The sequence below is a fragment of the Narcine bancroftii genome, chromosome 4 (genome assembly GCF_036971445.1).
Source record: "Narcine bancroftii isolate sNarBan1 chromosome 4, sNarBan1.hap1, whole genome shotgun sequence".
Taxonomy (NCBI): Eukaryota; Metazoa; Chordata; class Chondrichthyes; order Torpediniformes; family Narcinidae; genus Narcine; species Narcine bancroftii.
Window position 1 is genome coordinate 306,491,473 of NC_091472.1, and position 23,480 is coordinate 306,514,952.

At 40.1% G+C, this 23,480-nt stretch overlaps 1 protein-coding gene across 6 annotated transcripts in view; it reads left to right on the plus strand.

The window, feature by feature from the left end:
* Positions 1-7,243: 7,243 nt before the first annotated feature.
* Positions 7,244-23,480, plus strand: part of rbm45 (RNA binding motif protein 45) — a 42,511-nt gene continuing 26,274 nt past the window's right edge. For 2 of the 6 annotated variants that reach the window (XR_011356838.1, XR_011356839.1), the window contains exons 1-8: positions 7,254-8,080; positions 11,217-11,339; positions 11,932-12,058; positions 13,710-13,844; positions 20,833-20,970; positions 21,286-21,504; positions 22,541-22,676; positions 22,787-22,883. Coding sequence is in view for 4 of the 6 variants with exons in the window: in XM_069935819.1 (XP_069791920.1) it covers positions 7,787-8,080; positions 11,217-11,339; positions 11,932-12,058; positions 13,710-13,844; positions 20,833-20,970; positions 21,286-21,504; positions 22,541-22,676; positions 22,787-22,883 (1,269 nt within the window). In the remaining 2 variants the exon portion in view is untranslated. Of the gene's footprint in view, positions 8,081-11,216; positions 11,340-11,931; positions 12,059-13,709; positions 13,845-20,832; positions 20,971-21,285; positions 21,505-22,540; positions 22,677-22,786; positions 22,884-23,480 lie in introns of all 6 variants that reach the window. The other 4 variants (XM_069935819.1, XM_069935816.1, XM_069935815.1 and 1 more) reach the window with 4 other exon arrangements.

Consider the following 23,480-nt stretch of genomic DNA (forward strand, 5'->3'; position numbering starts at 1 on the left):
TTCTCTTATATCGCTGCCACCATGTTATGACTCTTAAATAACTTAGAGGTGCGAGATTTCATTAACAGAAAAGACTTTACTTACTCATGTCTTCCACCATCTAAGGAAAACTGTTTACACAGACTCATATACATAAGCCACAAGTGGTGCACTACAGTTACTGCAGCGAGTGCAGTACATTATCCCGACTAAATAACAGTTATTAATATCCAAATATAGTAAATCGTAGTCATAGATTCCAAATCAATTATATGTTACATATTATACTCCTCTGCAATCCCACCAACCCCCACCAAATAATAATCCCTAAAGAATAAAAAAAACAAAAGTAAAAGAAAAAGTTAGAAGTACTAGAGTATAGTCGAAGAAAAGTAAAATAAAAACAAACCTGGTTAGGAAAATATCATCACCATCCACTCAACTTTGCCCTCTCAATATCATTAATTTATTTATCTTAAGGAGTTAGCAAGGTTTCATGAGCTTCAGGGAAAATTCTTTATAAATTAATATCTACAATATGTAAGTATGGGTACCAAATTTTCAAATGGGTATCATATTTATTCCTAAAATTATATGTAATCTTCTCAAGAGGTATACAACTACATATTTCCACATGCCATCATTCCATTCCTAAATGGGAATATGATTTCCATGTCACTGCTATACATTTTTTTTTCAACTGCTAATGCAATTTTCACAAATTCCTTTTGGAAAAAATTCAATTTAAATTTTGGTCCTATCGCCGAAATATTACCCAATTAAAAAAAATGCATGGGATCTTGTGGAAATTTAACTCCTGTAACTTGTTTTAAAAATTTTCCTAATTATATCCAAAATGGCCTCAATTTTGAGCATGACCACATAGAATGCAAAAAAGTATCAATCTCTTGACTACACCTGATTTTAATCTATTTAAATTTTGTGAAGATACAATTGATGTAAAAAAAATACTGAACTAAACTATATCTAACATTTATTGTATTTGTCATAATGTATTAACAATTCCTGCCAGTTTTCCTCCACAATCCTTATATTTAAATCTGTTTCCCATTTCTGTCTATATCTATGGCTTCCCTGCTTTGAAGTTACCTTTTGTAATAATATATATATTATTAACTCTTCCCAATAATTTTAATGGTAATTCCATCCATTTAAAAAAAAAATCTTCATATATGCAAATCAAAGTTTTTATTTCACTTCTTTCAGGCAGTAAGATTTTTGGACCTAATTTATCTCGTAAATATGCTTTTATTTGATAATAAAAAATATTGTATTATTTGGTATTCCATTTATTTTTTAATTGGTGAAATTACATTAAATTTCCTCCTTCATAACAATCTGTTGTATTTCTAATTCCTTTAGAGAACCAAATAACAAAGGCATTTAGTTAACCCAAAATTCCTCATTCCCATTTCGTTATTTACTTTATTCCATATGTTAATCAGATGCTTCAACAGTGGTGTATCCCTGTCTCCAATTATTAATCCCATTTATATATAAAATCTTCTGGTATCTTCTATCTTATCCATCTCTATCTTAATCCATGCTGATTACTCTCCAAAAAAAAGAGAGAAATCTCATTTGTGTAGCTTTATAAATAATATTTAAAATTTGGAAGTTGCATACCCCCTCATTCATATTTCCCTGTTTATTTTTCTAATGAAACTCTTGACATCTTGCCATTCCAAAGAAATATTCTTACATATTTATTTAATTCCTTAAAAAAATACTGCGGAAGAGATATAGGCAATGTTTGAAAGAGATACTGCACACTTGGAAATATATTCATTTTTATGCAATTAACTCTTCCTAATAATTTTATTGGTAATTCCATTCATTTTTGAAAATCTTCATCAATTTTCTTAAGTAAAGGGGTATAGTTCAATATATATAAAATTTAAATTTATCTCATATCCCTAAATATTTTATTCCATTCATCGGCTATTTAAATTGGAAATCTCCTTTACACTGAGTATAATCAATTCTATTAAGAGGCATAATCTCACTTTTATCCCAATTTACTTTATATCCAGATACTATTCCTTATTTTTTTAACCTTAAATATAATTTATGCAATAAACTTTATGGTTCCATCAAATATATTATTACATCACCTGCAAATGAATTAATCTTATATACCTGTCTACTAACTCTAAATTCTTTAATATCGGAATCAGACCATATCAATTCTGCTAATGGTTCTATTGCTCAAACAAATAAAGCTGGAGATAATGGACACCCTTGTCTACTAGATCTAGTTGGGAGAAAGTGAGATAGAGTCTGTAGTTCTTTGTCCATTCAGAAATCTGAAGAAAGATGGGAAGAAACTGCCCTTGTGCCGCTCAGCGCACATCTTCAGACTCCTGTAGGTCTTTCCTGATGGTATTAGTGTGAAGAGGGCATGGCCTGGGTGGTGGAGGCACTTGAGGATAGAGGCTGCTTTCTTAAGACACCATCTCTTGTAGATGTCCTCGATGGAGTGAAGATTGATGTCCATGATGGCACTGGCCCAGTTAACAAATCTGGATTTTTTTCTTATCCTGTGCATTGGCACCTCCACACCAGACAGTGATGCAACCAGACATACTACTCTCCACAGTACACCTGTAGAAATTTTTGTCACTGGTGTCATCCCAAATCTCTTCAAACTCCTCACAAAGTATAGCTGTGGGTGAGACTTCCTGGTGATTGCATCAACATGGAGTCCACAGGACAGATCTTCAGAGATGTTGATGCCTAGGAATTTCCACTGTTGACCCCTCGATGAGGTCTGGTTCGTGTCCTCCTGAAGTCCACAATCAGCCTCTTGGTTTTGCCAAAGTTGAGTACAAGGTTGTTGTTGTGACACCACTCAACTGGCTGATCTCCCTCCTGTTCGCTTCCTTATTCCCATCTGTGATTCTTCTGATGACCGTGGTCCTTGAGGTGCACCTATGTTGATCGTCAGTGAGGAGACATGGTTTCCAATTTGTACTGACTGTGGTCTTCCGATGAGAAAGTCAAGGAGTCAGTTGCACAGGGGTGCAGAGGCCAAAGGTTTGGAATTGTTGACCAACTCTGAAGGGATGATGGAGCTGAAGGTTGAGCTGTCGTTGATGAAGAGTAGCCAGATGTATGCATTGCTGTTGTCTAGGTGATCTAGAACTGAGTGGAGAGCCAGTGATATTGCATCTGCTGTGGAGCGATTATGATGGTAGACGGATGGCAGTGGATCCTGATATTTATTTAGGTACTTGTTAATTCTGGTCATTCTTAAAATGACCAGTAAATTGGTAAAATATATCTCTTCCAGAATCCCTATTGATTTTCATCTGATGCAATACATTTTCTGATCTTAATCTTTAAAAAAGCTTGCATTTCCCCACTACTAACCTGTGTGTGATCTTTTATTCAGCTCTTCCTGTTTAATTTTGATAGTAGGTTACATTTTCCATTCACTAATCTGTGGATTTATTTCTTAATTTATAAAATTATGGAAAATGATAACGAATGCATCCTCTATTTCCACAGCTTCATTTTTAGTACTCTAGGATGAAGTTTCTTCAAGGGATTTATTGGCCTTCAGTGCCATAAATTTGTCCAGTGCTATTTTCTTATCAATGCTAATATCTGTTAGTTCTTCACCTTTATTATGTTATTCATTATAACCATATAACAATTACAGCATGGAAACAGGCCAATTTGGCCCCTCTAGTCCGCACTGATCCAAGTACCCTCCTCTAATCCCACTTACCAGCACTCTGCCCATATCCCTCCATCCCCCTCCCATCCATATACTTATCCATCTCTTTCTTAAATGACAAAATTGACCCTGCCTCCACCACCTTTCCCGGAAGCCCATTCCACACAACATTTCTAGAAAGTTATATTTGTTTTCTATTGTAATGGCAGAAACAAAATATTTGTTTAATTGCGAAACCATTGTTTGGTTTCCCATCATATAATCACATAACAATTACAGCATATAAAAAAAAACTTACCACTCGGCCCTTCTAGTCCATGCCGAATCCTTTCTCCCACCTAACCCACTGACCTACACTAAACCCATAACCCTCCATTCCTTTCCCGCCCATATACATATCCAACTTCTCCTTTAATGCTACTATTGAGCCTGCCTTCACTGCTTCGTCTGGAAGCTCATTCCACACACACACCACTCTCTGAGTAAAGAAGTCCACCCTCATGTTTCCTCTAAACTCTTGTCCCCTAACTCTCAGCTCATGTCCTTTCATTTATATCTCCCCTTTCTTAAAGGAAAAAGCCTCTCCACGTCCACTCTATCTACACCCCTAATAAATTTAAATACTTCAATCAAATCCTCTCTTAATCTTCAACACTCTAAAGAATAAAGACCTAACTTATTTAACCTTTCCCTATAACTTAGACTCTGCAACCCCGGCAATATTCTTGTAAATCTTCTCTGCACTCTCTCCAATTTATTGATATCATGGATTCTTCTGTATATGACTAGGTCAAAGGCCTTACTGAAACACATGTGAACCCCTTGTACTGCATTGCCCTCATGAATACACTTTGTTACCTCTTTAAAAATATTCAGTTAAATTGACTAGATGAGATCTGGCAGTCAGTTCATATCCTGAAGATTCTTTCTAGCCTTTGCAACATATGGAAGATTTATATCAAGATCAGAGCATGATCGTGTGCCAATTTGTTACTTACACACTAACCAATAATAATTTTAAATAGTTTTACAGTAAATTCATGGGATCTGATTGGATTTGTGAAAAAGTTTGATGTAACAAAATGGATACATTATGAAAGCTATACACGTAACCAGAAATAGGCAAAAACATTTTTAATATTCCTTGAAACATTTTGCAGTATTTAAGTTTATTTGCCATAAAATGCCTTGTACTGTCAGAAGGGTTCTTCTGCAAACAGACCAACGGGTTATCTCTAACATAACATAAAGCAATGCATAGAGGACAATTTTGAAATGTATGTGCAGGAAAAACCCAACAAATACAGGGAATCACAAAAAAATCTGTGCTCTTATTTAGAAATTGGTAATGATTCTCAACTCTGCTGTGACCCTCCCTCACAGATCCTCCCTGTTATTTCCACTGCTCTTAGATTCACCTTTTGCTATCTCTCCATTCATTCCCTCCAGATGAGGGATCTCAACTCAGGCTGACGTTTCAGGCCTGAGCCCTTCTTCGAGGTATGAGTAAAAAGCAGGTAGGTGCCTGAATTAAAAGGCTGGGGAGAGAAAAATGGAGAAGGGAAGGAGTACAGATCAAAAGACAAAAGCTGTCAATTAGCTACAAACGGCAATGAGGAAGCATATAAGAGAGATAGATCATCTCATTGAGTGATGTCATGTCAACAATCTTGCGCTCAATGTTAGCAAAACTAGGGACTTAAGGAGGAAGTCAGGGGAACACGACCCAATCCTCATTGAGGACTCTGTAGTGGAAATGGTCAAGAACTTCAAATTTCTGGGTGTTAAGATCTCCAAGGATTTGTCCTGGAGCCTCCATGTCAATGCAATCACGAAGAAGACCCGCCAGCGGCTATACTTTATGAGGTGTTTGAGGAGATTCGGTAGGTCACCGAAGACTCTCAAAACTTCTACAGGTGTACCATGGAGAGCATTCTGGCTGGTGCATCACCACCTGGTATGAAGGTACAAACTCTCAGGACAAGAAAAAACTTCAGAGGGTTGTTAACTCAACCTGCCACATCACAAGCACCAGCCTTCACTCCATTAAGGACATCTACAAGAGGCAGTGTCTTAATAAAGCAGCGTCTATCCTCAAAGATCCCCTCTTCACTCTGCTACCATCGAGAAAAAGGTACAGGAGCACTCAGCAGCACAAGGACAATGTCTTCCCCACCGCCATCAGATTCCTGAATAATCAATGAAGCAAAGATACTGCCTTACTTTTCGTGCCGATTTTGTTTTTTTTTAATTTATAGTTGTAAAAGTGGTTTATATGAATGTTTGCACTATTTTGCTGCCACAAAACACTGAATTTCATGACTTTTACTCATGACAATAAATTTTGATTCTGGGTGGGATACACAGGTGAGAATTGACTGGGGGAGGGTAAAAACACAAAAGGTTGGAGAAGCTCAGCAGGTCAAACAGTGTCCTTTATGTGGCAAAGGCAAAGATACAAAACTGATGTTTTGGGCTTGAGCCCTTCATCAAAGTATAAGAAAATGCGAGGGGGAAGGGGGCGTCAAGGCAGATGGTAGGTGGAGAGAGGGAGGGGACAGCAGCAATGGGGGGGAAGGTAATGGTAGGGCTGTGTGCGTGAAAGAACTGAAAGGAAAGGTAAGTGTGGGGGTGGGGGAGGAGGGAAAGAAAAGGCAAGCAAGTTTAATGGAAAGCAGTAAAGTCACTGTTCATGCCACATGGCTGGAGTGTGCCCGGCCAGAATATAAGGCGTTGTTCCTCCAATCTGCGGGTGGTTAGGTTAGGATAGTACATAAGGCCAAGGACAGACGTGAGCATGACCCAGAATTGATTTGGTTAGCCACCGGGAGGATGCTGTGGTTGCGAATGGAGCGGAGATCCTGGGTGAAGTGACTGGGGGGACTTTTGGGAAGTAGAGCTAGGGGAAAGGAGAGAGACAGAGTTTGGGGGAACAAAGAGACAGGGTCTTACGGAAACCCGAGAAGTCGATGTTAATTCTTTCTGCCTCTGCATCCTTTCTCCTAGCTCTGTTTCCACAGAGTCCTAAACACCCCCCTCCCTCAGTCAATTCTCACCTCTCTCTCCTGCTTCCCGTTCACAATCCAAGGAGCACCTTTTGTCTGTTGGCCCTCCCACCTCCCCCTGCCCCCTACCCCCTGCCCCCTCCCCTCCCCCCTGCCCCACTGACCCCTCCCCTCCCCCCTGCCCCACTGACCCCTCCCCTCCCCCCTGCCCCACTGACCCCTCCCCTCCCCCCTGCCCCACTGATCCCTCCCCTCCCCCCTGCCCCACTGCCCCCTCCCCCTGCTCCACTGCCGCCTGCTCCACTGCCGCCTGCCCCACTGACCCCTGCCCCTCCCCCTGCCCCTCCCCCTGCCCCTGCCCCTGCCCCTGCCCCTCCCCCTGCCCCTCCCCCTGCCCCTCCCCCTGCCCCTCCCCCTGCCCCTCCCCCTGCCCCTCCCCCTGCCCCTCCCCCTGCCCCTCCCCCTGCCCCACTGCAACCCCCCCAGCCTTTTAATTCGGTCGCCTGCCTGCTATTTCTCGCACCTTCAAGAGGGGCTCAAGCCCGAAATGACGACGATAGTAGGTCTTTACCACGTCCCGACGCTGCGAGTCTTACTGATTGTCCCCGCATCTGCGTGGTTTTACCACCATCACAGACTTTCCTGTTCCCTCCAAAGCGCTGACTGTCCCTTTCCTTCCTTTCGTGTTGTGTGTGTGTGTGTGTGTTTTTCGCTCCCGACTCCAGTATCTCTCCCGTCGTCCCCCGCGCCAACACCCATCATCCCCCGCGCCAACCTCCCGTCGTCCCCCGCGCCGCCCGACCCATCGTCCCCCGCGCCAACCACCCGTCGTCCCCCGCGCCAACCTCCCGTCGTCTCCCGCGCCGCCCGTCCCGTCGACCCCCGCGCCGCGCCCGTCCCGTCGACCCCCGCGCCGCGCCTCGGGCGCCAAGTTCCCACAGAGCCGACAATGAGCAAGGCTGGCCGGGGCTGAAGTGGCCAGTTCGCCGGCGCCCGGCTAGGGGGCGCTGTCCAGGGCGAGGAGCTCTGCGGGAGGACGAGGTCCCACCTGGGTTCGATTCGGGCCACGGGCACGGAGGCGCCTCGTTGGTCGGGAAGAATGGAGGGCGGCGGCGGCGGCGGCGGCGGGGGGAGCTCCCGTTCCGTGGCGAACCTCGATCAGCCTCCCAACAGTCGCCTCTTCTTGGTCATCAGCAAATCGACGTCGGAGGAGGTGATCCGGGAGAAGTTTTCTTATTTCGGAGACATCCAGGACATTTGGGTCGTGCGGGACAAGCAGTCCAAGGACCATAAGGGCATTGCGTACGTCAAATTCAGCAAATCGTCGCAGGCCTGCAAAGCCATGGAAGACATGCACGGCAAGGCCCTCACCGAGGACACCAAGCCCATTAAGGTATCGCCAGGCAGGCTCTGCCCTCGTGCTGGGGGGGGGGGTCCCGTGGGGAAGGGGGTGCTGGGGGGGTCCCGTGGGGAAGGGGGAGCTGGGGGGGTCCCGTGGGGAAGGGGGAGCTGGGGGGGTCCCGTGGGGGGGTGCTGGGGGGGGTCCCGTGGGGAAGTGGGTGCTGGGGGGTCCTGTGGGTAAGAGGGTGCTGGGGGGGTCCCGTGGGGAAGGGGGTGCTGCGGGGTCCCGTGGGGAAGGGGGTGCTGCGGGGTCCCGTGGGGAAGGGGGTGCTGTGGGGGTCCCGTGGGGAAGGGGGTGCTGGGGGGGTCCCGTGGGGAAGGGGGTGCTGGGGGGGTCCCGTGGGGAAGGGGGTCCTGGGGGGGGTCCCGTGGGGAAGGGGGTGCTGGGGGGGGTCCCGTGGGGAAGGGGGAGCTGGGGGGGTCCCGTGGGGAAGGGGGAGCTGGGGGGGTCCCGTGGGGAAGGGGGTGCTGGGGGGGGTCCCGTGGGGAAGTGGGTGCTGGGGGGTCCCGTGGGTAAGAGGGTGCTGGGGGGGTCCCGTGGGGAAGGGGGTGCTGGGGGGGTCCCGTGGGGAAGGGGGTGCTGGGGGGGTCCCGTGGGGAAGGGGGTGCTGGGGGGGTCCCGTGGGGAAGGGGGTGCTGGGGGGGTCCCGTGGGGAAGGGGGTGCTGGGGGGGTCTCGTGGGGAAGGGGGTGCTGGGGGGGTCTCGTGGGGAAGGGGGTGCTGGGGGGGTCCCGTGGGGAAGGGGGTGCTGGGGGGGTCCCGTGGGGAAGGGGGTGCTGGGGGGGTCCCGTGGGGAAGGGGGTGCTGGGGGGGTCCCGTGGGGAAGGGGTGCTGGGGGGATCCCGTGGGGAAGGGGGTGCTGGGGGGGTCCCGTGGGGAAGGGGGTGCTGGGGGGGTCCCGTGGGGAAGGGGGTGCTGGGGGGGTCCAGTGGGGAAGGGGGTGCTGGGGGGTCCCGTGGGGAAGGGGGTGCTGGGGGGTCCCGTGGGGAAGGGGGTGCTGGGGGGGTCCCGTGGGGAAGGGGTGCTGGTTTAGTTTGTATTTTTGTCCTTGTAGGTCAGTTGAGAAGGATGTTTCTTCAACTGTCATAATATTTAAAATCACCTTGTAGTAAAACTTTCACATTGTACCTTGAAACAAAAACTAACAAGTTGTATGAGGTAATATCGAAGATGGTTAACCAAAAGAAAAAACTAATAGGAGGTGAGACTGTTTTAATGTGAAAGTTAAAGAACTGAAGAGTTTTAAGAATTTCTGTAGCTTAGCCCCATTAACTGAAGGCACAGCTGACAAAGGTGGAATTATTAACAGCTGAGCAGGCAGAAGAGGAGACATCTCCCATCGGCTGCAAAAGGAGATGATGATGACCAACAATGGGTAGGGAGGCTTGCGAGCACACCGCAAGAACTGCCGTGGACCCACAACACTCAGGGTTTGTCTACCTTGCATGTGAAGCCTCGATTTGGCGGACTGTGCGCAACAGGCAGAAAAGCGATTCTCAGCAATGCATCGTGGAGTGCTAAGAGGAAACAGTGAGACACACACAGAACACTGCTGGCCATCCACGGCATCCTGACTTGTCTCCAGCTGTCTCGACTATGTCTTGCCACTGGGTCGGGGCGAGAGAGTGAGGCGGACGACCTGCGCAACTCTCCTTCACTTTAATCCAAATCAAGCACAAGTCATGACTTCAAATGCAACGCACAACTATGAAGCCATAGTCATCTTTGACTACGCAGGGCGAACAACCAACCTATTCAAAATTGGAATGATTGATTTACCTGAATTGTGAAAGTTAAAATTTAAAATGATAGACAAGTAAATTAAAAGGGGAGAATGACATGGCAAGTAGGAAAGTGAAAAAATGTAAAATCATTTAGAATGAATTGCAGACAGTAACCAAATAGGAAGCCCAATCATATATTGAGTATTTAAAGAGAATTTGAGGACAAAAGATCTTACTGCACTGAGAAATTAGCGGGGTGGGGGAGGTGAGGAGAGGGCAGGAGATGGGAGGAGAGAGGGTGCTAGAGGAGTGGGGGGGTGAGACTGATGGAGGGGTGGCAGCGACAGAGGGCGCTGGAAAGGGGGGAGGGGAGGATGCCGCACCGGAGGAGGAGAGCAGGGAGCGCAGGAGGAGGGGAGGGGATGCCAGGGTGGAGGGGAGGGCAGGAGGGAGCCAGAGGGGGCGATGGGGCAGGGGAAGAGAGGACGGGGGGGAATATAGGGTGGAGGGAGATGAGGAGCAGAGGGCGGAGGGAAATGCAGAAGCCTGGAACGGGAAGAGGGCACCGGAGCCAGGGTGGGAGGGAGAGAGATGGAAGCACAACTTGGGCAAATGGTTGGGGGGGAAAGCGGAGAGATGGCAGTGCGACTCGGGCGGGTGAGGGGATGGGAAGAGATGGCAACATGGGCAGGCTTAAAGTGATCACCATTTTTAAATGATTCCAAAATCTTGAAGATTCTGAACAACGGGCAGGTGTCCGGTCCCGACAAACCCGGATAAAGGGTTAGGCACCTGTTTCACTCTTTAGAATTTAACAATCAAAATGCTGATTGGAGTCTTCGTGAGATGAACGTTTTTTGAAGTCACACAATTTAAAAAAAAAAATCGATGTAATCAGCCATTTACACAAACTTATTTTGTTGAGGATAAAATTATTCAAAGAGCATTTCCAGGTTTAGTATTAGTCTTTAAAAATAAACTTGGATTTATAATTCATGTCTTCGTTTAATGTACAAAAGCCTATAAATTTTTAGGAAAAATTGTTATAACTTTTTTTTTTTAATTAGTTTCTTTTGAAGATGTTGACCATAAATTCCAGTTCTCTCTAGATTACTGAATATTTTGCCTTTTGGTTCCCCAAAACTGAGTTAAATAGTGATCCTGCATTTCAAGAAACATCACCTAATGCACTAAAAAAAATAACAGATGCCTGGTAAATTAAGTCATTCAAAATGGAGACTGTTCAAATTTTCTTTTCTGCCCCCCACCCCCCCCATCCGACAAATATTTGTATATCTCTACAATTTTTCACTTGGCTTGCAAAAAGTATAAATCAAAGCAAGGTAGAATGGTTGGTAATTTCTGGGACATAATTTTCTTTATTGTCCATTTTCTTAAATACAGGTGTTCATCGCACAGTCTAGAGGGTCTGGCAGCCATCGTGATGTTGAAGATGAGGAGTTGACGAGGATTTTTGTAATGATTCCAAAATCCTTTTCAGAAGATGATCTGCGCAAACAATTTAAGGTCATTATCCAGATTTAGGACTCTTGATTCCAGTTTTGCAATGTTCCAATTCAAAATAAATTTGGTAATGATTATTTGAAACTCCTTACTTGGCATTTTAAGAGCCTTACATTTGTAAAATTATGATATTTAAAAATTATATTTAGGTCCTACCTGGGGTGATAGAGGAATAGGTTGGGTGGAAAAAAGGTAGGGCACATGATAATGCAGATCAGAGAAGGGAAGTCACAACATGTCAGCAACAAATCTTGCTGATCTCAAGAAAATGGAAATCTGGGTTGCTGGAATTAAGCAAGTCCCTTTGCTTTGAATTTGCATTTTTCAAAACCTAGTTAAATTCCAAATGATATGTATTCTTGCTGTCCACTTATTAAGAATAAACTTGAGTGGAGGCAAAGATGCAAGCAAATGAATGTGTTAGTCGTTACTTTATGCAATTTAGTGATCTGCACAATTTTTGTTGGATATCTTTTTCAAATATCATGGACATTTCTGAAAAACAGCAAATTAAAGTTTTGTTTCAAAGCCTATTACTAAAGAAATAATATGAACAAAGTATATTGAATTTTAAACCATCATTTGTATCTTTTAGGAATTTGGAGATATTGAATACTGCAGTGTTATAAAGAACAAGAATACAGGGGAGAACAAAGGCTTTGGCTATGTGAGATTTCTGAAACCTTCTCAGGCTGCTCAGGCCATTGAAAACTGCGAACGATGTAAGAATGAAATCAAAGCAAACTTTTGAATAAAGATTTATTATACTTTTTGCAAGCCAAGTGAAAAATAGTAGAGATATAGAAATATTAATCTGATGGGGGGAAGAAAATTTGAACAGTATATAGTCTCCATTTTGAATGACTTAATTTAAACCATTGACGACAGTATGATCCATTGGATGTGGTAGATGTGAACTTCTAGCCCTCATTACTTGCTAAAGATAAAACTACCACAGAAAAAGTATTTTAAAAGAAAATAATGACTTTATTTTTTTCCCCTAGAAACAAGTGTGAAAATTGTGGTGAAAAGATTGAAACTTCAGTTTTATTGTAACATCAAATAATGGTGATTTGATTTTTAGCATTAGTCTAATTGATTATTTTGCTTCCATGTGAGAATGGCTGAACATTTAAAGTTATCCCATTTGCTGGCTTGAATTGCTAATTCCAAATCAGCATTTTGCTTTTCATGTTCAATAGTAGAATCTTGGCTAATTTGTATTCCTCAAGATTGTTCTAACCTGGGGTCCTTCAGCCAGAATGGGTACCATGCCACATTCTCCTTTCACATGGATGGGGTTTCTCAGCATGGAGATTAGAAAGAAAAGGGTAAAACAAGTTTTATAATCTGACTATTAATTCAATTTATTTCTTAGTACTTTCATATGTGTTCATTACATTTTATTTAAAAACATTAACCAGTTGCATTCTATGTAATGGTTTTTAAATCATAGTCCAAATTTTAGTAGCAGGTGAATTCTTGCATGCAACATTGCCTCTTGTCATAGATTGTCAAATGTTCCAGCTGTAGAGCCTTAGGACTTGCCATCTGAGGTCATTTCATCCTGCAGACTGACATGGGTGTAGAAGGTCAGCTCAATTGGTCCTCTGCACCCAGCCAAGGTAAGTACAAGCAGGCAGGGACTTTGGGCAGTGACTGGGGATGGAGGCTGGTTCTAGCATATTGTGGACTAACGCCTTTAATAATTTTGCTATACATTTCATGCTATGTTATTGGTAAATTGACATGCATAGTTTGAGACAAAAATACTTCAGAATAGTAAATACATTTTGTTGCACTGTGGGAATTCCTGACATAACTTTGTTTTGTGATATCTGAGATGCTATATAGCTTGCACTTCTCTAACATGCAAAGAAATTACAATTATGATTTGTTCATCAATTATTCTGCTTATCTGATTAATTATTTGAACAAATATGTTTATTTAAAAAATAGATTAAATTAAGTTGTATTTGCATTTCCATTACAAATAGACAGTTGGAATATTCCTTTTAAATTAATTAGCTCATCCATATATTAGAACTTCAACAAGAAAAAAATTCAGGAATAATTCTTAGCTAGAGTCAGTCTACAAGAGTTTTCTGTTTTTGTTGCTTTTAGCAAAGTACTTGCTGTAAAACTGAGTAGGAATTAGATTTTTTAAATGTTGCAGTTGAGTTTAGCTAAAGTCTTCTATTGGTTGAATTTATTAAACAACATGGATAATTGAAAACATTCACACACAGGGAATTTTAAAAATCCTTTACAAGCAGAGTTTCCTTCACAGAAAATTAGAAGATTGCCTCTCCAGGCAGAATTTTCAAGTGAATCTTGTGCTTAATCTAATGCCTTTCCATATTTTTTGCACAGCTTTTAAGGCAATACTTGCTGAGCCAAGAAACAAACCCACATCCACTGAAAATGACTCTAGTGGGGCAAGACAAGATACATCGGCTTATGGGACAGGGTTTGAACATCAAAGAAGTCAAAATATGCTTCCTTTTGGTAAGCGTACAAATCAAGGGAAAATTGGTTAAGCAATAAACAGTGGTTAACATATAATTCCATTTTGAATGCTGTTTAACTGTGTTCAATGTTTTTGTCATATCATCTAACTGCCAATTAAAAAAAAGAAAATAATTGCTCACTGTATCATCAATCCATGACACTACTTATTTGTCAATATTGTAATTTCATATAATTGCTACTTCTATTTTTTGATTTTACCATGAATACTATTGAATGATGGGTAGCTACTGTTCAGAAATATTTTATGCTAATATAAGTGAATTTCCCAACTTCGTAGACAACGATTGAATACAATTGGAATTCCTTTAGGAAAACTTCAGCTCATTCTATTATTGAAATGTATTTATGGTGAATTGTCTAATTAAAGTGATCTCTTCAATTATAAAGGAAAAATAGAAAAGAAAGAGGAAAATAAAAAGAGAGAGAATCCAACCCCTCCCACTAAACACGATCACCGACAAATGGTGTGTGAAGAATCAAGTCTTTGCTTCTGACAGCAGACAAGGAGCCCCCAGAGCACTCATGCCTATGTAATCAAATTTTGATAATAATTCATAAATGGGATTCATATCTGTCAAATTCAGTCATAATCTCTTTAATGTTACATCTAATTTTCTCCAAACTCAAGGCATTGCCATTACACACGAGTAGGTGGTAAGCTACTTCAACAGAATTTCTCATCTGATTATCAATGTGTAGTAAAAGCTTTTTGAATTAAATTTAATGAAATATTTTCCTGTTGAGAATAACCGGACAAAGCAATACAAGGACAAGTTTCAACTTTGAACATGAGAATCTCTGAAAAAGTTTGGAAAATTTGTTCCCAAAAATCTTATAGTTCTGGACAATCCCAAAGAATTGTGAATCAGAGAGACCGTGTAAATTTTACATTTATCTCATAACGGATCCATGTCAAAATACAAATGAGATAGTTTATCTTTGACATATGTATTCTATGTACCACTTTTAAATTGTAATAAGCAATGTCGTGCACAAAATGAGATCTTGTTAATCAGGTCAAGTGTAATATGCTAATCTTCATCTGAAATTGATATATTCAAATCTCTTTCCCATTCATTTTTGATTCTCTTCCCTGAACATATTTTTTAATCCATCAGGTTATCATAAATGGTTGCTATCAATCCACCATGACAAACTTTGTATTGTAGTTGTACTAGGCACACAGTGAGTGAAAGAACCATACAGTCAAAAGTGGGTTGAACCAGCTGAATTTAATAGAACTCTCACATGCGTTTAAACCCTTTGGAACACGGTGATGCTTGTGACTCCTGGGACCTTTATGATATCAGCTGCTAGGCTGTGGACTTGCCCTGTATCTGGAGCTCTCAGTCAGATCTGCCGCGGATTTTACACGACACCGTGAGCCAGTTCACCTGTTGTGTGGGCAAGCTGCCACAATATCAAAAAGTAAATCAAGAATATTGGTTGCAAGAATTCAAGGAAAATTAGGAAGTCTAAACTGAGCAAAATGCTTGATTTATAAATATCTAAAAAAATGCCTATTAGGAAGAGTAAATTTAATTGTTCAAATGAACCCACATTCCACTTGCCTGGAATATACATAATCCTAAAACACTTTATATCCAATCTGACCCACTTGTTAAAACCTACATCCAACATAGACGGTTGGAAAAGATTATTCTTAATAATAGAGCTAGGAAGAGAAATATTGAGGAAACCAAAGAATTTTATAAACTGTGCCCATATCGTTAATCTTTGTTAGATTACTGTCAATTTTGAAAATGAAACAGGTAAAGAAGAACCTAAAACTGCCAACATATCTAAGATTTCAGAAAAACTCAATTCCGTTTTACCTAAGAGAGATGATCACCTAAAGTATCAAAGTTAATAATAGATTTCATATATTAACTGCTCAATAATAATACCTGAAGTTTGAAAGAGATAAGCATCTATTCCTTTTGGACCTTTGAAGATCGGCTTAATTTTTACGGGCCTGTTTGCTTTGACGTGTATACAAAGAAATGATCAAATCTAATGAATCAAGATAAGTTTTAGGAATAAAAATTGGAACATGTACAAAAATTCAGGTAAAATATTCATTCTAATTGCATTAATACGTCCAATCAATGTTATAAGTAAAGATTTTCATCCTTATGACTTTAATCTGCTTAATTAGCCCTAAAAAATTTTCTTTTAATAAGTTCTTACAACTCTTTGCAATTGTAATTCCTAAGTATTTGAATTGGTCTTTATTTTGAAAGGGAAATTGGCATAAATTGCTAATGGTTCTTTAATGGGTAGTAATTCAAATCTAATGAAAATTTGTTTTATACCCCAAAAACTGACTAAATTGAGCGAACAACGTAAAGAAATCTCAAGGTTGGAAATAAACAACAAAAGATCATCTGCATATAAGAAGACTTTATGGTCGATTCCCCCTTTTAAAAAATACCACTAAATTCTCTACTGTCCCACAAAGCCTTAGCTAAAGGTTGCAGACTCTGATCAAAAAGCAGAGAGCCTAAAAAGTGTTGATTGTTTGAAGTAGGAACATATTGAAGCACTCGGGCATAAAGACATTTAGTTTAATCCACTTTATAAAAATTAGACCGAAGTTGAATTTCTCTAAAATAACAAACATATATCGCCCTTCAACCTGATCAAATACTTTTTCAACATCCAGCAACAGAACACATTCAGTCGTTGAAATGGAGAGCAAGTATAAAATATACAATAAACGATATATATTAAGAGTAAGAATTTTTCATAAAACCTGCCTGGTCAGAATTGATAATGTTAAGATATTCTGTAATATCTGGGCAAAACTTTAGATAGAATCTTTTAAGTAATGAAATAGTGCCATAGGAAGCACATTCCTTCCCTTCAAATAAGAGATGGACTGATTTCATTAAAAGAAGGAAGTTTCCCATGTCTAAATGAGTCATCCAACAAATATTAAGTGAGGTACAAGCCATTTAGAAAAAGATTTATAAGATTCAACAGGATATCCTGCTCCTGGGGGTTTTATCAGATTGCAATATAGAAATGGCTATAAGTAATTCCTCTCGAGAAACAAGGAGGTTTGAGACTTGCACATTTATCCAGTGAAGTAGTCGGTAGATTCAAATAATCTTAACAAATCTGACATAGAGTTGATATCATTACTGAATTCTGAAGTATAGAGTTGAGAATAAAATTCCTTAAAAATTGCATTCAGAATGATCAGCAATCAAATTGTTACCATTATTTCTCCAAATCGTATTATTTTGCCTTTTTAAGCTATGTTCCTTTTAACTGTCCAGCAATAGTTTACCTATTTTTTTCTTCCATGCACATAAAAGTAACACCTACTCCTCAACAATTGCTGTTCAATAGGGTAAGTTGTGTAAAGGTAAATTTTAAAGTTCTACTCTTATATAAATCTGGATTGCTACCTTGAGCCATTAATAAATCGATTTGTTTGATCTGGTTAATTCATTCCAACTTCTTCTTATTGGTCTTCTTAATATTGGCAGTGTAAAAAAATTATTTGGCCTCTTAAATATGCCTTCATTGTATCCCACACAATCAAATTAGATATCATTGGAAGGGAGTTGGTAGTGAAAAAGAATTCTATTTGCCTCTCCATAAAACTTAATACGTCACTACTTGCAGATAAAGAATTTTTAAATCTCCATTGTCTTTTTATCTGAAAAATTTAAAGCTAAAATAACAGAAGCATGATCTAACTATTCCTTGATATTTGCATTTCTTAGTCATAGAAATCAATTAATTATCAATTTTTTAAAATTCTGGAATACGAATAATGAACATTTGAGAAAAAAGAATTTTCTATTATTAGGATTCAGAAAATACCAAACATCTTCTGAAATAGTGAAATTAGACGAGAAAGATTGAATCACAACTGCAGATTTAAGTAGTTGGTCTCAAAGAAAACTTGTCTAAAACTGTATTTAAACAGCGATTGAAATCCCCTCCTAAAATCAATGAGTAAAAATTTAAATCAAGCAAGAGGAAAAAGCTTCCCAAAAAATGCTAGCTCATCAACATTCAGTGCATAAACATTTGCCAGAACAGCTAATTCATTATGTAACTTATCTGAAAGGATAATATACCAGCCATATTTATCTAGAAAACTGTTATGAAGTATGAATGCAATATTTTGATTTTAGCTTCCGAGGAAGAATAAAACATTGCCCCTTCCACCTTATATCTTTATCAGAATTTCTAATGTGGGTTTCATGAAAGAAAACAATATCTGCTTTTAATTGTCTGAGGTATGCCATTATCCTACTGGGATTGTTCCATTCCTGCCTTTTGCATTCCAAGAGATCATTTTAATTGAGGACATCTTTGAAATGGTTAATTAATCTTAGTTATTATGGCTGAATGCTCTGGCAACATCCACCAATGACACAAAGCACTCCAAGCTCAATTCAGTACTAAATATTTAAAAAATCAGAGGGTATCCTGCAGGTGACCTAATTGCCCCTAGACCCCGTCCCCCGAATCTGAAGATTGACAACAAAAAAATTCCAAAAACATCTGCTGCAGATGTTATTTGCTCATTGTAATAAGGAAAACCCCAAAATGTTGTAACTTTCCCCATCAAAATTGTTTCTTTAACAATATCTGTGAATAAACTGGTTTATTACCAAGTAAATCTCCAATATCTGTGTAGATATACATTCACATTACAATTCCATGATGTAATTTAGTGTAATTAACCATTGGTAGTTAGTTTGTTATGGTGGTGGATAAGCCAGGTATTAACTTCATTTAATAGAATCAAAAATAATTAATAAGCCTGCCCAAGATAAATAATTTCAACTCTACTCTTCACATATATATATATACTCATTATAAGACTCTAAATAGTTCAACAGTCTAAATGTCGTTTAGTTTCATTTATTATCATAATAAACAACCTAATCCCCAGTATAATAAAGATAAGGCAGGAAGCCATGCAAATTCATCAATTTAAAGCAACGTTATCTAGTCTAATATAGAAAAGGAATAAGACTATTCAGATAAAATAAACTGGAATTATTAAAATAGGAAAAAAAACTTAAACGTTACTTTAGATTTTGTGATTTCTGAGATGCTATATGGCTTGCACTTTAACATCTAAAGAAATTAAAATTACAATTTGTTCAATTATTCTGATTAATTATTTGAACAAATATGTCTTTAAAAATAAATAGATTAAATTAAGTATTATTTGTTTATTTCCATTACAAATGGACAATTGGAATGTTCCTTTTAAGTCAGTTAACTCATCCATATATTAGGTCTCTGCTGGGACCAAGGAAAGCTGCCTCAGGACCTTCGTGATGCCACCATCATCACCCTGTACAAAAACAAAGGCGAGAAATCAGACTGTTCAAACTACAGGCGAATCACATTGCCTCCATTGCAGGCAAAATCTTCACTACGATTCTCCTTAATAGACTAATGCCTAGTGTCGCCGAAAATGTCCTCCCAGAATCACAGCGTGGCTTTCGCGCAAACAGAGGAACTCCTGACATGGTCTTTGCCCTCAGACAGCTCCAAGAAAAGTGCAGAGAACAAAACAAAGGACTCTACATCACCTTTGTTGACCTCACCAAAGCCTTCGACACTGTGAGTAGGAAAGGGCTTTGGCAAATACTAGAGCGCCTTGGATGCCCCCCAAGTTCCTTAACGTGGTTATCCAACTGCACGAAAACCAACAAGGTCGGGTCAGATACTGCAATGAGCTCTTCGAACCCTTCTCCATTGACAACGGCTTGAAGCAAGGCTGCGTCCTCGCACCAACCCTCTTTACTATCTTCTTCAGCATGATGCTGAAACAAGCCATGAAAGACCTCAACAATGAAGACGCTGTTTACATCCGGTACCGCACGGATGGCAGTCTCTTCAATCAGAGACGCCTGCAAGCTCACACCAAGACACAAGAGCAACTTGTCCGTGAACTACTCTTTGCAGACGATGCCGCTTTAGTTGCCCATTCAGAGCCAGCTCTCCAACGCATGACGTCCTGTTTTGCGGAAACTGCCAATATGTTTGGCCTGGAAGTCAGCCTGAAGAAAACTGAGGTCCTCCATCAGCCAGATCCACACCATGACCACCAGCCCCCCCACATCTCCATCGGGCACACAAAACTCAAAATGGTCAACCAGTTTACCTACCTCGGCCACACCATTTCATCGGATGCAAGGATCGACAAAGACATAGACAACAGACTCGCCAAGGCAAATAGTACCTTTGGAAGACTTCACAAAAGAGTCTGGAAAAACAACCACCTGAAGAAACACACAAAGATCAGCGTGTACAGAGCTGTTGTCATACCCACGCTCCTGTTCGACTCTGAATCATGGGTCCTCTACCGGCATCACCTACAGCTCCTAGAACGCTTCCATCACCGCTGTCTCCGCTCTATCCTCAACATTCATTGGAATGACTTCATCACCAACATCTTGGCACCTCACAGTTCGGTGGGCAGCAACCTCCTTTAAAGAAGACCACAGAGCCCACCTCACTGACAAAAGACAAAGGAGGAAAAACCCAACGCCGACCAACCAATTTTCCCTTGCTACCGCTGCAACCGTGCCTGCCTGTCCCGCATCGGACTTGTCTGTCACCAACGAGCCTGCAGCAGACGTGGACATACCCCTCCATAAATCTTCATCCGCGAAGCCAAGCCAAAGAAAAGATATTAGAACTTCAGCAAGAAGTTTTCTGTTTTTTGTTGCTTTTAGCAAAGTACTTGCTGTAAAACTGAGTAGGAATTATATTTTTTTAAATGTTGCAGTTGAGTTTAGCTAAAGTCTTATTGATTGTAATTATTAAACATGGATAATGAAAACATTCACACAGGGAATTTTAAAAATCCTTTACAAGCAGAGCTTCCTTCACAGAAAATTAGAAGATTGTCTCTCCTGGCAGAATTTTCAAGTGAATCTTGTGCTTAATCTAATGCCTTTCCACATTTTTTGCACAGCTTTTAAAACAATGCTTGCTGAGCCAAGAAACAAACCCACATACACTGAAAATGACTATGTTAGTGGGGCAAGACAAGATTCATCGGCATATGGGACGGGGTTTGAACCTCAAAGAAGTCAAAATATGTTTCCTTTTGGTAAGCGTACAAATCAGGGGAAAGCTGGTTAAGTACTGAAGAGTGGTGAAAGATTATGACATAATTGTATTTTGAAAGTGATCTGACTGCTGTTAAACTGTGTTCAATGTTTTTTAATTACTGTAGCATATCATCTAACTGCCAATAAAAAAAAAGAAAATAATTGCTCACTGTATTGTCAATTCATGACACTACTTATTTGTCAATTTTGTAATTTTATATAATTGCTACTTCTGATGTATGCTTTTACTGTGAATACTACTGAACGATGGGTAGCTCCTGTTCAGAAATATTTATTTTTATTTGCTAATACAGGTGAATTTCCCAATTTTGGAACACAAAATGAAATGAGGGCTAGTGATTTGAAACCTGAAATAAGAAGTGAAATGAGAGGTGGAGAAAACATCTCCACTTGCCTTTCAGTCGTTACTAGAGGTCTGCTTTCACATGAACAAGTTTATAGTCTCTTTGATATCATCCCAGGATTGGAATATTGTGAAATTCAGAGAGATCCATACATGATTTATGGTAAAGGCAAGTACCATTGAATTTGTACAATAAATAAATCAAATGCCTCTTATTCACTAACTTTGTTTTCTGCTCTCCCCATTCTTTCCTCAAATGTGGAATCTTAGTTTTTAGTGGTTTTTTTGGCCAGTTTGAATTACCTTAATGTCCAACTGGCTGGCATCTAGTTGTGCATCTTTTGACGGTTTTAACTAAATCGTGAGTTAAAGAATCTACTTGTATGAACATAACATTACAACAAATAGCCTTCAATTTTTTTTTGCACTCCTCAAAGTGGTTTTTACCTTGACATTAGTATTGCCAGATTAAGGCTAAATTATACTGACATTATAGCACTTTGAATTTCTTTAAACTATCAACAGCCATAGATTTAAACAGAAAATGGATTAAAAAACCATTAAAGAATTCCAAATGTGGTGTTTATCTTAAATTCTGTACTTTAAAATGTTGTGCATTGCAATCGACAGATAAAGAAATAAATCCTATTGTGATTAATGTTTCATAATTCTAGTTGGAGAAAACAGATGATTTCTAGACATGGAACATTACAAAGATGATAACATTTATGAAGATGTAATTAGGGTAATATTTTCTGACATTAGAAATTGGATACCAATTATAAACCTTAAACTGGTGTAAGGGAAGTGTTCTTAAATGCTTCATTACTCAAAAGAAAACCATTGAAAGTTACGTAAATGACACTTATAGTTTTTCCCATCATAGAACACTTTTTTGTAAAAGCACCAATGCACGTACTGAAGTGGCAAACCTATTTCATACTTACTTTTGTAAAAGTAGGTGTTCATTGAACAATATTTCTTGTGCAAAAGTTAGGCATAGGTATGGTGTCCCTCTATATATAAAAAAAGGTTTATTTGATACTTACAAAACTATTTAAAAACCTTTTAAGCTGTTATCCTTCATAGTGAGATATGGTGGAGACAAAAAGGATATTACTTGGGCTTTAAATGACCAATTACGATTCTAAAATGTTGGATGCCATTATTGATGTCTACAAACAATTATCGGTATCTTTTTTTAGGGTATGCACTTATTCGGTACAACAACGTGGCATCAGCTGTGTATGCAAAAGAAAAACTGCATGGGTTTGAGTATCCACCTGGTAATCGATTAGGAGTCAGTTACATGGATGATGATCCTAATGACAGGCGATCAAAGTATGTATATCTAACAAAACTAGAAAATTGGTCAGGGAGTTTTTTTTAAATAATTTAATTATAGGAATAATTATAAAGTTGATTTCTATTATTTTTGTATTCTACTTTAGCCCAGTTGGAATGATGGCCTTGCAGCTTGTGGCAGCTCAGATGATGTCACTTGCCTGTAACAGTCCTGTTGGCCAGCCGATGGCCCCAGCTTCGCCTGTGAGTACAAAATATTAGACTTCTTTATGGTGGTTGAACCTAACATGGTCCTTATGGATTTACGAACCACCTTAAAATTTACTACATTGCTCTTCCGTGCTTATAATCGCGACTAGGTTCGAGCTGCCATTATCTTATACACCATCCTATGTACTTCTGTTTAATGGGAGACCGAATTTACTGAAACCCATATTTCAATCCCTACCAATGTAATATAATCCAGTTGTTTCTCAAGGTGCCAAGAGTTTGGTATTGGATTTCTGGTTCATTTGCCAACCTAGTTATTGGGTTGGAGGTTGTTGGTCTTCATACCTTGTGGAAACATCACAGTCCTTGCCCATTCAAGTTCACCTGATGTGGTTGTATAGGATTGATTTCACTGTCTTTCAACACTGGAATTGAAAGAGGTTTACGTAATATCTTGATCTTGGTGATGTACTGCTGTAACTATGGCCTTTGAATATTCTGATAGATTTTGGCAGAAGAGAAAGCTGAGTGTAGCTTATAGATAGGTATATGAATAGAATACATTCAGAGGGAAATGTGTCAAACGGGACTAACTTGGGTAGACAACTTTGGTTGGTATTGACAAGTTAT